The sequence below is a fragment of the Solanum tuberosum genome, unplaced genomic scaffold (assembly GCF_000226075.1).
Source record: "Solanum tuberosum cultivar DM 1-3 516 R44 unplaced genomic scaffold, SolTub_3.0 scf00093, whole genome shotgun sequence".
Lineage (NCBI taxonomy): Eukaryota > Viridiplantae > Streptophyta > Magnoliopsida > Solanales > Solanaceae > Solanum > Solanum tuberosum.
The window spans coordinates 1,375,750-1,389,760 of NW_006239018.1; the positions used below are offsets into that span (position 1 = coordinate 1,375,750).

Here is a 14,011-nt window from a genome sequence, read left to right on the forward strand (position 1 = left end):
CCAATCCTTTTCCTAATAGAATTGGAAACCAAATAAAGAGAATAATTCCAATCCTTTTTCAAGTAGGATTAGGCCATGGGCCTTTGGCTGGAACATGGGCAATAGCCCAACAGGTAGTACTGTAGTACGTATGAAAAGGAAGTATATATCTTCTCTTACCAGAAATAAACAATCAGTATCATATCAAGTGGAAACACAGACAAATGCAGAATATACCTACAGATTACAATATTTGTTTGTAATTATCTACTATCTCAGCAAACAATCTTCTCTTTGGTCTTTGCACGTCACGCATCCTATAATATATGGTACACAAAAATGTCCGCTACATCTTTCTGTCTCTTCACATACATATTTGGGGGATTGGTTTCGGGCAGAGGGGTGATCAAGAATGTGTTGGCTTCTTTATCTGTACGTTCTCCTCATAAAAATAAGTCGGAGATGCAAGATTCTCACATTTTATGTACAGTCAAATCGTATTATAGTCACTGCAAATGCTCCAAATTACTGTTTGATCAACATTGCGTCTAGTCGCCTTTTCCTTGCAGCATGTTTTAGTTTCTCAAGTGCAACTAATCCCACCTGCCTGACCCTCTCTCTAGACAAGCCTATCCTGTTAAACAAAGAAAAGTAGCATTTAGAACAACACTATGACTTGTATCCACTCTGTGTGTAATGTCAATTATAGTAAGGAACTTTAGCATGACTGAATTTCAGTACAAGTGTGAAGTGTGAGTAGATGCCTGTGCAAACTTCCATGTTTTAATATGTGCCCATTCTGCAGCTTGATCAATCTGTGCAGTTTCTTTTACTTAAAATTGTTTCTCATTATCACATGGCCATTGTGGCAACCTGAATACCTGATGTGCTTCACGAGTAATACTATTTCATTTTGGTTTCTAAGAGATGACAGTTCTAGACTTCTAAAATATCCAGAATGAACCCTAGGTAAACATGTGAGATATAATGTGACTACATAAGTGCTTCTATCAAGATCAATCGTGTATTTTGGATGGGACAAGTAATTTCTGATTACAAGTTAACAACCATGGATATTTGACTCTTACCTTTTACTAATATCCTCCCATGTGAGACATTCACTGTCCAGACCATAGTACAGTCGGATAATCTCTCTCTCCCGTTCTCTAAGAGATGATGAAATGAGGTTGTTTACTTCATCCTGTAAAACTTAACATCAGAAAAGACATTTCTTCACCAGCATTATAATCTTGTGAATCATCATACACTGTTAAAACAGTTAGCAGAAGCATATAATGATACTTTTTCCTCTGAAGCAAATCTGATGAAAGTTTAAACATTTTAGTTACTAGTGAGTTTCTCATTACATACCGTCCTTCTAACTGACAGAATAGCCCTTCCTCCCATAGGAAATGGCGAAAGAAGTTGAGCAAAACCAAAAGCATGACACTTACAACATCTCAGAATCTAAAAGAGACAATATATGTGGAACCCAAGCCTAGATAACAGGATCGGCATGGGAAGGCCACAATTAATTGCAATCAAATAAAGGTCTGAAGAATGTGTGGCAAGAGCCTATTTTCCCACAAGTATATGGTTTGGAACTTACACATCATTATGAGTTTATGTACAAATATCAGAACTGCATTGCAGTTAAGAAGGATATATTTAAGGGAAACAATGCTTGACAAAGCATATTAGAATTGAATTCCATTCGGAAATACGAACATCTCTGGAGATGCATATCTATTAGGGTGCAACCACTATATATTTTTTTACCATTGGTTTGGTGCAGGCGGATAAACCAGAAAATAAACATATTCTAGTAGTTTTCTCATGGAGAACTTTTTGTTTTTATGCCCCCAGGTTAGATATTATTAAGTACCATTTATATGTTAACTATTTCACTTTGTGAAAGCTATGCTTCACTAAATTACCTTGAGTGCCCATGTATCAACACCGTGCCATGGGTTGTTCTCCAGGTGGTTATCAGCAATGTACTGCAGAAAAGAGGAAACGAAAAGATAAATAAAGAAAGAAAAGAGATCATGAAACAATGGCCAGTAATGATGTGTTGACTGATAAAAGGAATGCATGAGGCGTCAAGGACCTGGGGCTCTTGGATTCAAATCCCTAGTAGTAGGATAGTATCATACAGTTGCAGTTCATCTTTATGTGCGTAAACATAATGGAAAGACTTGTACCAGTTAATTCCTTTTTATTAAGATTGTACATCTCCCCCCAGAAATGAGTAACTTTTGATTCCATTTTGTCACAATTTTTTGAGAATTGAATCTAAATTTCTACTAGCCAATACCGTAAATATCAACTCACATATCAAACAGATCATCAATGTGCACTTTTTGAGATGCAAAGTGGTGCTTGAATTATTTGGTAAAATTCAGAAAAGTTGTCAACCCAATGTTAAGTATATTTTGTGAACATTTAGAGTTCAGACTTCAGACTTACACTATGGAGAGTTGCTCCGGGCAGACCATTTAAAGAGGGAAACACTTCCCTGTCAAGTGAATACACCTTGCTGCTTGCCTATAAAAAGAAATGTTTAAGAAACATTTTCTGAAACAATGAGCAGGACAAGCCACAAAATTATTATACCTCAGTTGCATTCCTGACTTTCTTCTGGGACATATTTAGCGATGCAGCTATATTCTGGTGATCAATTGGAACACAAGCCAGTAAGAAGAAAAAAACGTAATATCTCAAAATCAACTTCATAAGTGACATGAGAAGTGTTTAAATATCTTCTTCCAATATATCAAAGTTTGATAGAACTTACATTTACAGATGGAGTTATTCCCTTCTCTTCAAGCCTCATCTTTGCATTACGGATTAGACCGAGTCTTTCATGCAGATGTGTTGGCAATCTTAAGGTTCTTGAATTCTCAACCAGGGTTCTGGAGACACCCTGAACATGGGGCGAAAAAAGTTAGTAAAGGTCCTGACACTATTACCAATTTATGACCAGATAAAAGACCTCTACGACTGGAAGGTGGCTTGATAATTCTTGCTAAAACAAAAGAAAGATAAACTTATTTGTTTTGGAGAAACTAAAAATAAGGAAGCATGAGAAATAATTTGTTGGTTGAAATATTTTGACTCACTTTGTCGGTTGAGATTCTAGATAAACAATTGAACGTACCTGGCGAATCCACCAATAAACATAAGTTGAAATTTTGTATCCTTTAGAGGGATCAAATTTCTCTATCCCTCGAAGTAGTCCAATAAGACCTCCCTGTATGAAAATGAAAAAAATTTCCTTCAGAGATGCAAATTTTGATTTTGAACTATATTCTTCAATATACAAGTGCAAGAAATTTGCATATCTAACTTTTGAATGCACAACATTTGAGTCACCTGAACGAGATCAGCCATTTCAGCACCCATGTTATCATATCTTTGAGCAATTGACATGACAAGACGAACATTGCTCATTGAAAGCCTTTCTCTTGCCAAGGAACACTCGATCAATGTAGATTGTAAATCAGTACGGGGCATTTTCAAGGAAAGAGCTAGTTGATCATCAGAAGGCTCACATCCCAGTCTATCCTTCAGCCTAAAGTTTTACATGGTTAGATAGAAACAGAGTGAGACATCTTTAACAGCTTCAAGAAACAACATCACAAAGGAAACAAACTTTACAATTATATCTCGGTATCCTTCCAACTCCTATGTCTTACCTTCCTCCTCACATGCTTTATTGATCGATGTTAACAATCTAACATCAAATTTTGTGAAAATCACCCCGTTTTCAAAATAAATGAGTTTATAGAAGCCCATAAACAGTCAAGACAATCTGAAATTGACTGTTTGGGTACTTGGTTATTATAAAGATTAGTTTCATGTGTATGTTTTGCTTGGATAAAAAGCTATACAGTGGATGCATGCAGACAGTTTTCTTTTAGTTCATTGATGTTCTTATATGTTACTAAATTCTGTTAGTGTTGAAGTGGTGATATGATTAGCTACTGAGAGAAGAGGAGAGGTTAGTACCTTGATTTTTGCTCTTCCACATGAAGACCAACTTGAATCTTTTTGGATAGTTGAAGCACTTCAGTGTGTGTGAGCAGCTCGTCACTTACTACACCCTTAACATAACCTTTTAAACGATTTTGAAGTAGCTCTGGACCAATTATTGATCTCAGCGGCTTGGTTGCACTGATAGGTGTAGCTGAACTTTTTGGACCAAGAACTCTTTGTCGAGAATCCGTTCTCCTCCGCCTAGCAGTCGTCCCTGAGCAAGTAATATGCATCTTCTTACAATTCTTTTCATGTTGTGGAGAAGCAGTCAATGTCTCTTCAGCAGAAAGATTCCACTGCTTTTCAAGCATGGACTTCTGCAGCAAGAGGAAAGCCTCCACCGAATCATCATCCTCGTCATCACTTTCATTTTGCAATTGTTCGAACCTTTCAAACCAGGACTGCACATCAGAAGGGTCGGATGCAATGTCTATATGCTCTTTAAGAGCCTTGACAGATTGTAGTTTTCGACTGGATACATAACTGGGGCTATAATTCAGATGACTTCTTCGCGGTGATCACATTTTTAACAGAAGGAACCTGATGGCAGGGAAAACTATGATCACTGCTACAAGATAGCTTTTCATTAAGATCAGAATAATAGAAAGAAGAACTCAAGAGTCTTTTTCCTGCACTCAGTCCAATAACTGCTGTTGTGGCCATCATGAGGGCTATCCCTTTCTAAAAATCCAAGACCATCACGCGTCGTCTAACAAGGAAGATTGAATTACAACAATATCAGCTTATGACCAAGTTGCTATGCTGATTAATCCCCTCAATCACTTTCTACAGGTAGTCCCACATAGAAAAAGTCAGTAAAAAGTAACAGTAGATAGAGTTAGCTCAACAAACAAGGAAAGCAATCAGAAATTTGGACAACAATAAATCCGCTTTTTCTAAACATTTAAAAAAAGTAGTAGTTTTTTGGTCTTGTTTTCTTTTGAAAGCAATGAATTTATGTTAGTTTCAGTGACATACTTTAATAAGAAGAAGAATTAAAAGAAATTTCAACTCGAATAGTTCACTGGTGTGAAATTAAATGAATTAACCGGAGTTGCTAAGTTGCAATCTCATCAATGTTTTCGGGCCAGCTTCGTTTGCTTCACTACTACTCATTGTTTCATTTGATTTTGTTATCTTGCTATTTTTGTTATAATTATTCTTTTTCAATCCTACTTTGGTTACCTTTCTTTTGAGCCGTCTGTCTATCAGAAACAACCTATCCACCCCACGAAAGTAAGGATAAGCTTTACGTACATCCTACCCTTTGCAAGCCTCACACTAATTTTATGAGTATCTTCTACATTCCACCAACACACATATCAGGACTTCCACTGAAATTTAAACCTTAGACCTCGTGATTTTCAACTCCAGTTGGCCCATCTTGGGTGCTATTATATACAATTTTCACATAAGTGTGATCGACCTCTTTTAAGTTCCAATCTCTATACAGCTTAAAACTAGAAAACCAAATACAGCTGGATTTTCTTCGGCACGTAATAATTATGTATACAGCTTGCGTTTACACACGACTCACGAGGCGATAATAACGAGGGAATTAACAGATTTGTATACACGGCGAACATTACGAGGGGAACAGATTCTACCGTTCGATTCGAAAAACACGACTATGAAAACTAAATCGAAATAGAAAGAAAAGGAGTAATTAAGATGAAGATGTTAAAAGTGATGAGTGCAGCTTACGTACCTGAATTTGAGCAAAATGACAGAAATGGTGATACAGTGTGGCGTTGCAATGGCGGTGGTAGAAAGAAGTTAAGAGTTTGTTGCAACAGAAATGATATCGTTTACTACTATTTCTTCTTTGTATTTTTTCGATTTTTTTTTATTGTTGTTGTTGTTGATAATTAAATTGATGGGAGGAAAATGAAAATAACGCGAGAGGAGATCAATGTAATATTAAGTTTTTGGATATTAGAGATCAATTGTCATTGGTTGGAATAGATATACGGGTCCCACTTCTTGTGGTGTACCTCTACCTCTTCCTTTTCTCTTTTTCAAAACTTTCTTGTCTTATTCCCATCAACAATTCTAGACTTACATGCCCATTTATCTCCGTCGCACCTTCTATTAGCAACAAGTATCAAATACTTTTAATTTTATTAATATTTATATTTATATTGAAATTAAATCAGAATTCTCATGATTCTCAATTCATTTCATTGAATACTAGATTACATTTTTTAAAATTTTCATGATTCTTAATTTATTTTACTAATCACTAGATCATACTAAACATGATATGATAATAAGTGTTCGTCATGTGGCCTTCTAGTTATCAACCAAAAAAACTAGATTGAGGATGAGTATTTCACAAATTGAGGTCCCATCAGTCATAAGCCACGTTTTCTTTATTGTTATCATCAAGATGGGAGCTTCGTATTTATTCCAGTTATAAGTCGAGGTATATTCCAAACCTGTCCAATTATAAAAGATTTTTATTATGGGCTAAAAATGTTAATATTTGAAAAGAAAAAAAAAATAGTATTAGAAGATTAATTTTTTTAAAAAAAAACAATTAAAATTAAAATTGTGTTTGGACATATTAAATCTGAAAAGAAGAGATGTAGGAAGACCGTAGAGGTTGTTTTCAATAGACCATCAGTTATCCTTAATTATACTCCATTTAATTATGCTTTCAATAAATTAATATATTCCTTTTTCTTAATTAAGGTTTACCTTGGTGTGATAGTATCTTTTTTATGTTGAAATATGCATTCCATTTATATCAAGATAATTCACAATTACTCACAACAAAACCTGCAACAAGCATCTATTGAGATGCGCAGGATAGATTATTGAAATAGAAAACAAAAATAGAAACTTCTTCTAGTAGTATTTTATTTTGATTTTACAACAACGATGATATAGTCAGTGTAATCTCACACCTAATATAATATCACAAGTGGGAGCCTCGGGAGGGTGATGTGTATGTAAACCTTTTCCCTACCTTGAGAGTTGATTTCATTTTATGTGAATCAAAAGGAATAGATCATTGAAAAGGAATAACAAACACTAATATATCTACTACAACCATCATATTTAGCTTCAGAACTGAAGATTGAATTATATTTCTGTGAATAAAGTACTTAGGTGTATATCAATGGTAAATGTGACACTCAATTAAGAGTTGGATTTGAAAAAATGAAATCATGAGCAAAAGAGAAAACGTTTCAATTCTATAGGATGCAACTAAATACAAAAGGAGAAAAAAACCAAAGCCAAAGAGAGAAGAGAGTACTGAATCTTTACCCCATGATGCACCATTCCTTGCAGCAGAAAGTGGATTAGCCGCGTTATAGGTAGAATGCGCCATGACATGACTTTCATTGTACTGAACAGCTGTTGCTCGCCCCTGGTTATATCGGTGAAGAGGTGGCTGTTGTCCAAAGTCATGTTATGCATATATCCACCATGCAGCTCATGACCTGAAGGAGGGCTTCCTACCTCTCCTGGTAAAAAGGCTTTAGTTTGCCCAGTAGATCTAAATCATGAAAGAAATACAAAAAGAATGAAAACAAGAGCTCAATTGCCCAAGCACAAGGGTGAAAGAAGATGAGGACAATTAAACAACTCAAGCAGTGGACATCCTAATAATCTCATTTTTCCTAATAAAGAAATTTCCAGACATTATATCCTACAAATGTTAAGTTGCACCCACTAATACTTTTCAGTACAACTTTCTCTATCTAAAGTAAAATAACTTAATACATGACCCTACATTTGAAAAAGAAGGAAACAAAACATAACAACTCTTTCAGCATTTCACTGGAAAACCATGCAGACGCAAACTAAGACATTTTAGGATGAGGAAGAAAGCAGAAAATCCATGACACTCCTAAGATTTGAAGCATGAAGTCGATCTTGAAGCATAAATTTCATCAATAAAATTATTTTAAGCTATAATAGATACTAGATGTGAGTGCCTAACAATCAGAGCCTCCACCGTCTTAGGGAAAACAAACAAAAGTTAAATTAAGGCATGATGAGATATAGACCAGATGTGTTTTGCCACATAAAATAAGACTCTTAAGGAAAAAATGTATACAAAAACATAAAAGGTGGTACAATAATTCTTACCAAAACGAAAAGAAAGATAAACTTAATTGTTTTAGAGAAACTAGAAATAAGGAAGCATGAGAAATAGTTTGTTGGTTGAGATATTTTGTCTCACTTTGTTGGTTGAGATTCTTGATAAACAACTGAACGTACCTGGCGAATCCACCAATAAACATAAGTTGGGATTTTGTATCCTTTAGAGGGATCGAATTTCTCTATCCCATGAAGTAGTCCAACAAGGCCTCCCTGTATGAAAATGAAAGAATTTTCCTTCAGAGGTGCAAATTTTTATTTTGAACTATATTCATCAATGTACAAGTGCAAGAAATTTGCATATCTAAAATTTTGAATGCACAACATTTGAGTCACCCGAACGAGATCAGTCATTTCAGGACCCATGTTATCATATCTTTGTGCGATTGACATGACAAGACGAATACTGCTCATTGAAAACCTTTCTCTTGCCAAGGAACACTCGATCAATGTAGATCGTAAATCAGTACGGGACAATTTCAAGGAAAGAGAAAGTTGATAATAAGAAGTTTCACATCCCAGTCTTTCCTTCAGCCTTAAGTTTTCCATGGTTTCATAGAAACAGAGTGAGACATCTTTAACAGCTTCAAGAAATAGCATCACAAGGAAACAAATTTTACAACAATAGCTCGGTATCCTTCCAACTCCCTATGTCTTACCTTCCTCCTCACATGCTTGGACAAAAAGCTATTTAGTAGATGGATGCAGACAGTTTTCTTTTAGTTCATTTATGTTCTTATGTGTTACTAAATTCTGTTAGTGTTGAAGTGGTGATATGATCAGCTACTAAATATCTGGTTTACACTTGAGAGAAGTGGAGAGGTGAAGGTGGATTAGGCTTGTGAAGTTAGTTACCTTGATTTTTGCTCTTCCACATGAAGACCAACTTGAATCCTTTTGACAGTTGAAGCACTTCAGTGTGTGTGAGCAGCTCTTCACTTACTACACCCTTAACTCCGATTTTGAAGTAGCTCTGGACCAAGTATTTATCTCAGCGGCTTGGTTGCACTGATAGGTGTAGCTGAACTTTTCCAACCAAGAACTCTTTGTCGAGAATGCATTCTTCTCCGCCTAGCAGATGTCCCTGAGCAATTAATATGCATCTTCTTACAGTTCTTTTCATGTTGTGGAGAAGCAGTCAATGTCTCTTCAGCAGAAAGATTCCACTGCTTTTCAAGCATGGACTTCTGCATCAAGAGGGGAACCTCCACCGAATCATCATCCTCATCATCGCTTTCATTTTGCAACTGTCGAATCTTTAAAACCAGGACTGCACATCAGAAGGGTCGGATGCAATGTCTATATGCTCTTTAAGAGCTTTGACAGATTGTAGTTTTCGACTGGATACATAACTGGGGCTATAATCAGATGACTTCTTCGCGGTGATCACATTTTTAACAGAAGGAACTTGATGGCAGGGCAAATTACTATCACTGCTACAAGATAGCTTTTCATTAAGATCAGAATAATAGAAGGAAGAACATAAAGAGTCCTTTTCCTGCACTCAGTCCAATAACTCCTGCTGTAGCCATCATGAGGGCTTTCTAACAATCCAAGACCATCACAAGTCGTCTAACAAGGAAGATTGAATTACAGCAATATTGCTAATGACCAAGTTGTTATGTCGATTTATCTACTTAAATCACTTTCTGCATGTAGTCGCACAAAGAAAACATCAGTATAAAATAACAGTAGGGAGAGTTAGCTCAACAAACAAGGAAAAAACAAGCAGAAATTTGGACAAACAACAAATCCACCTTCTCTGAACATTCAAAAAGTTATACAGTAGTAATCTTGGGTCTTGTTTTCTTTTGAAAGCAATGAATTTATGTTAGTTTCAGTGAGTTAGAAAAGGGAATTAGAAACCCCAGGAGAGTTGTACTAAATAAAATAACCCAAGTTTCTAAGTTGCAATCTCATCTATACAGATTTTTTACAAGCTTGGTGTTGGACAGCTTCATTTGCTTCGCTGCTATCTGTTGCTTCACTTGCTTTGTTTATCTTACTATTTTCCGTTATTTTCTTTTCAATCCTGCTTTGGATACATATTTTTCGAGCTGAGGGTCTATAAAAAATAACCTCTCTACCCCACTACCCTACTAAGGTACTAGTAAGATCTATGCCCATCCTACCCTCCCCATTCCCCAAGCCCCACTTGTGAAATTAAACTATATCAGAGCCAGCTTGCATATACCTCGACTAACTGAAATTTGAACCTAAGACCTCGTGATTCTTAACCCACTAGACCACACCTTGAGGGCTAGTATATACAATTTTAATTTCATATATTGTGATCGAGCTCTTAAAAATTCTAATGTGTATAGTTTAAAATTAGAAAACCAAATACTACAACTAATCAAAATCTTGTGCACGTAATAATAATTATGTTACAGCTTGCATCTGTACAGAAGGCAATAATTACGAGGGAATTAACAGATTTGTATACACAGCAAACATTACAAGGGGAACAGATTCTTCTACAGTTCGATTGAAAAAAACACTACTATGAAAATTAAATCTGAACAGAAAAAGAAAAAAAAAAGAGCATTAAGATGAAAGATGTTAAAGTGATGAGTGCAACTTACGTACCTGAATTTCAGCAAACTGACAATAATGGTGATACAGTGTTGTGTTGCAATGGCGGTGGAAGAACAAGTTAAAGAGTTTGTTGCAACAGAAATGATATTGTTCCAAGTTTTTTTTTTTTTTTATTGTTGATGATTAAATTGTTAGTCAGCACTTTACCTTTACTGCACGAATCCGAATTTAGTCGAAGTACAGCCTAAATTTGAATTTAATCAAACTTTAATATGAATATCGTACATTGTGCGGCTCCAATGTAGATACAGAACACTGCACGGGTCCACTTCTTGTGGCATACTTTTTCTCTTTCTTTTTCTATTTTGTTACTTTATAGACTTTGTCTTCTCTCCCAAATCTCATCTCACATACCATTATCTACCGGTCAATCCTGCCAACCGTTTACTTGGTCTTCTCTTCCAGCGAACAGCCGGTCAACGCTGTATTTTCCAATTCCAATTTTGTCACCAAACCCATAAAGCACAAACATACATAACTTCAACTTTACTTCAATTAATCTCTACTAAAAATGGAGAATTCAAGTCAAGAATCGCATCTCCGATCTGAAAATTCCGTTACATATGACTCCTCTTACCCGATCTACGCTATGGCTTTTTCATCCTTCAATTCTTCCCTCACAAACCGCTGCCGTCGACTTGCTGTCGGAAGCTTTATCGAAGAGTTCAACAATCGTGTTGATATTCTCTCTTTCGATGAAGATACCCTAACCCTTAAGCCTGTTCCAAATCTCTCTTTCGAACACCCTTATCCGCCTACAAAGCTCATGTTTCATCCTAATCCTTCTGCTTCTCTCAAGACTAATGATATTCTTGCCTCTTCCGGTGACTACCTCCGTCTCTGGGATGTTACTGATACTTCTATTGAACCACTTTTCACTCTCAGTAACAATAAAACTAGTGAATACTGTGCTCCTTTGACGTCTTTTGATTGGAATGAAGTGGAGCCGAGAAGAATTGGTACTTCTAGTATAGACACTACTTGTACCATCTGGGATGTTGAAAAAGGAGTTGTGGAAACCCAATTGATAGCCCATGACAAAGAGGTTTACGATATAGCTTGGGGTGAAGCTGGAGTTTTTGCGTCCGTTTCTGCTGATGGATCAGTTAGGATTTTTGATTTGAGAGATAAGGAACATTCAACGATTATTTATGAGAGTCCGAAACCGGATACTCCATTGTTGAGGTTGGCTTGGAACAAGCAAGATTTGAGATACATGGCTACCATATTGATGGATAGCAACAAGATTGTGATTTTAGATATTAGGTCTCCAGCAATGCCTGTGGCAGAACTGGACAGGCATCAGGCGAGTGTGAATGCCATTGCTTGGGCTCCGCAGAGCTGTAGACATATTTGTTCTGCTGGGGATGACGGGCAGGCACTCATTTGGGAGTTGCCAACTGTTGCAGGGCCTAATGGGATTGATCCTATGACAGTGTACTCTGCTGGAGCTGAGATTAATCAAATTCAGTGGTCTGCTGCACATCGTGATTGGATTGCCATTGCGTTTTCTAACAAGTTGCAGCTGCTTAAAGTATAAATTGTTTGAATAATTGAATTTTTACTTGTGGATTAATTGAGGAGTTCATTTCTGTTTTTCTTTGTAAGAGATGAAAAATATTTTGCCATTATCTCTATGGGTTATCACGAGAGGTTTGGCAAAATTTGAACAAATAGAAAAAATCATCTAATATTATTGCTAGAATTAAATTAGAGATCTCACGATTATTCACTTATTTCATTGATGACTAAATCCGCCCACACTTAAATTTTTATGATTTTCAACTCATTTTAGTGATCTTTAGGCGAATTGTATGACGCGATGATTTTCAATTCATTTCAGTGATCTTTAGGCCATATCCTTGAATTATATGACGCCATATAGGAAAGCTAATTTACTGGAAGAGACTTTTAGATATCAACAACAATTCTCTCATATTAATGTTATTTCTCTCACCTATTAATTATAATATATAATATAATTATAAAAAGAATAATTAGTTGGAAAAATGTAATTAATTAGTTAATAAAACAAAATTAATTAATTTATAAATTAAAAATAATTTATTAATACTTGTAATTAAAATGTTATGAGTAGTAATATTAAAAAAATAGATCTAAAAACTATAATATTAACTTTTAAATAGATGTGTGGAGTGATTTTTACTTTTAACCTATCGAGGTCCCATCACTCATCAGCCATGTTTTCTTTATTCTCATCGTCTTGATGGGAGCTTAATATTTATTCCAGTAAGTCGACGTATGGGTAAAAATGTAGAAATGTAGAAATGTAAAAATAAAATAAAAAAAATAGCGTATTTGAAGTTAAACTTTTTTAAAAATTAGTAATCAAAAACTAAAATTGTGTTTGGGGACATATATTAAATCTGAAAAAAGTTACTAATTTCGTGAGTGAGGTTTTCTAATGTTCAAATTTTTCACAAAAAAACAAACATTATGTTTTTTTTTTATAGAGGAAATTAGGGAAAATATATTTATAAATAAGTTTCCTTTTACAAAATTATCGCTGAAAATCCATCCACGTAAAAACCAAAAAACAACATACACATAAACCACGAGGGGAACATATACATAATCCACGAGGGGAGGGTGAGGGGAATATACACATAATCCACGAGGGGAGGGTGAGCGGAACATACACATAATCCACGAGGGAAGGGTGAGGGGAACATACACATAACCCACAAGGGGAAGGTGAGGGGAACATACACATAATCCACGAGGATAGGGTGAGGGGAACATACACATAATCCACGAGAAGAGGGTGAGATGTAGGGAAACTATAGAGGTTGTTTCCAATAGACCCTTAGCTATCCTTAATTATACACCAACAAATTACACTATTAATATATTTTCTTTTCTTAATTGAGATCTTAACATAGTTAGTTTACCTTGGTGTGATAATGTCTTCTTTTTTCTTTTTTTTATCTCTTGTTCATTTATCAAGATATGTCACAATTAATCACAATAAAACCTGCAACATCTTCTATTCATTGAAAAGGAAAATCATTCACCAGTGTTATCAAAAGCGAGAAAAAGCACGCTTTAAGCGCAAAGCGAGGCGAAGCGCACCCACTGCACTTTTCTTCTCTGAAGCGAAGCGACAATCAAAAAGTGATCGCTTCAATAGTTGAAGCGAGAAGTGCAAGTAAAGAAAAAGCGAGAAAAGGGTTTAACTTCAAAAGGCACTAATTAGGGTTTTTTTTAAAAAAAATTGTAAGGCTTTTTCTTTAAAATTTCTGAAATATACTTTTGGGACTTC

The 14,011-nt window shown here is 35.5% G+C and overlaps 2 protein-coding genes across 2 annotated transcripts; one reads left to right on the forward strand and one right to left on the reverse strand.

The window, feature by feature from the left end:
* Positions 1-396: 396 nt before the first annotated feature.
* LOC102592902 (RNA polymerase sigma factor sigA) lies at positions 397-10,954 on the reverse strand. Its single transcript, XM_015308867.1, is given in 14 exon segments — positions 397-613; positions 1,068-1,180; positions 1,917-1,979; positions 2,449-2,526; positions 2,596-2,649; positions 2,777-2,905; positions 3,140-3,232; positions 3,355-3,553; positions 3,991-4,514; positions 4,516-4,803; positions 5,726-6,455; positions 7,291-7,490; positions 8,986-9,779; positions 10,720-10,954. Coding segments are annotated over 10 exon segments (1,530 nt in total). The 5' UTR covers positions 4,684-4,803; positions 5,726-6,455; positions 7,291-7,490; positions 8,986-9,779; positions 10,720-10,954; the 3' UTR covers positions 397-504.
* Positions 10,955-11,239: 285 nt separating this feature from the next.
* On the forward strand, positions 11,240-12,268 carry LOC102593569 (protein TRANSPARENT TESTA GLABRA 1-like). Its single transcript, NM_001318622.1, is given in 1 exon segment — positions 11,240-12,268. A coding segment is annotated over 1 exon segment (1,029 nt).
* Positions 12,269-14,011: the final 1,743 nt, after the last annotated feature.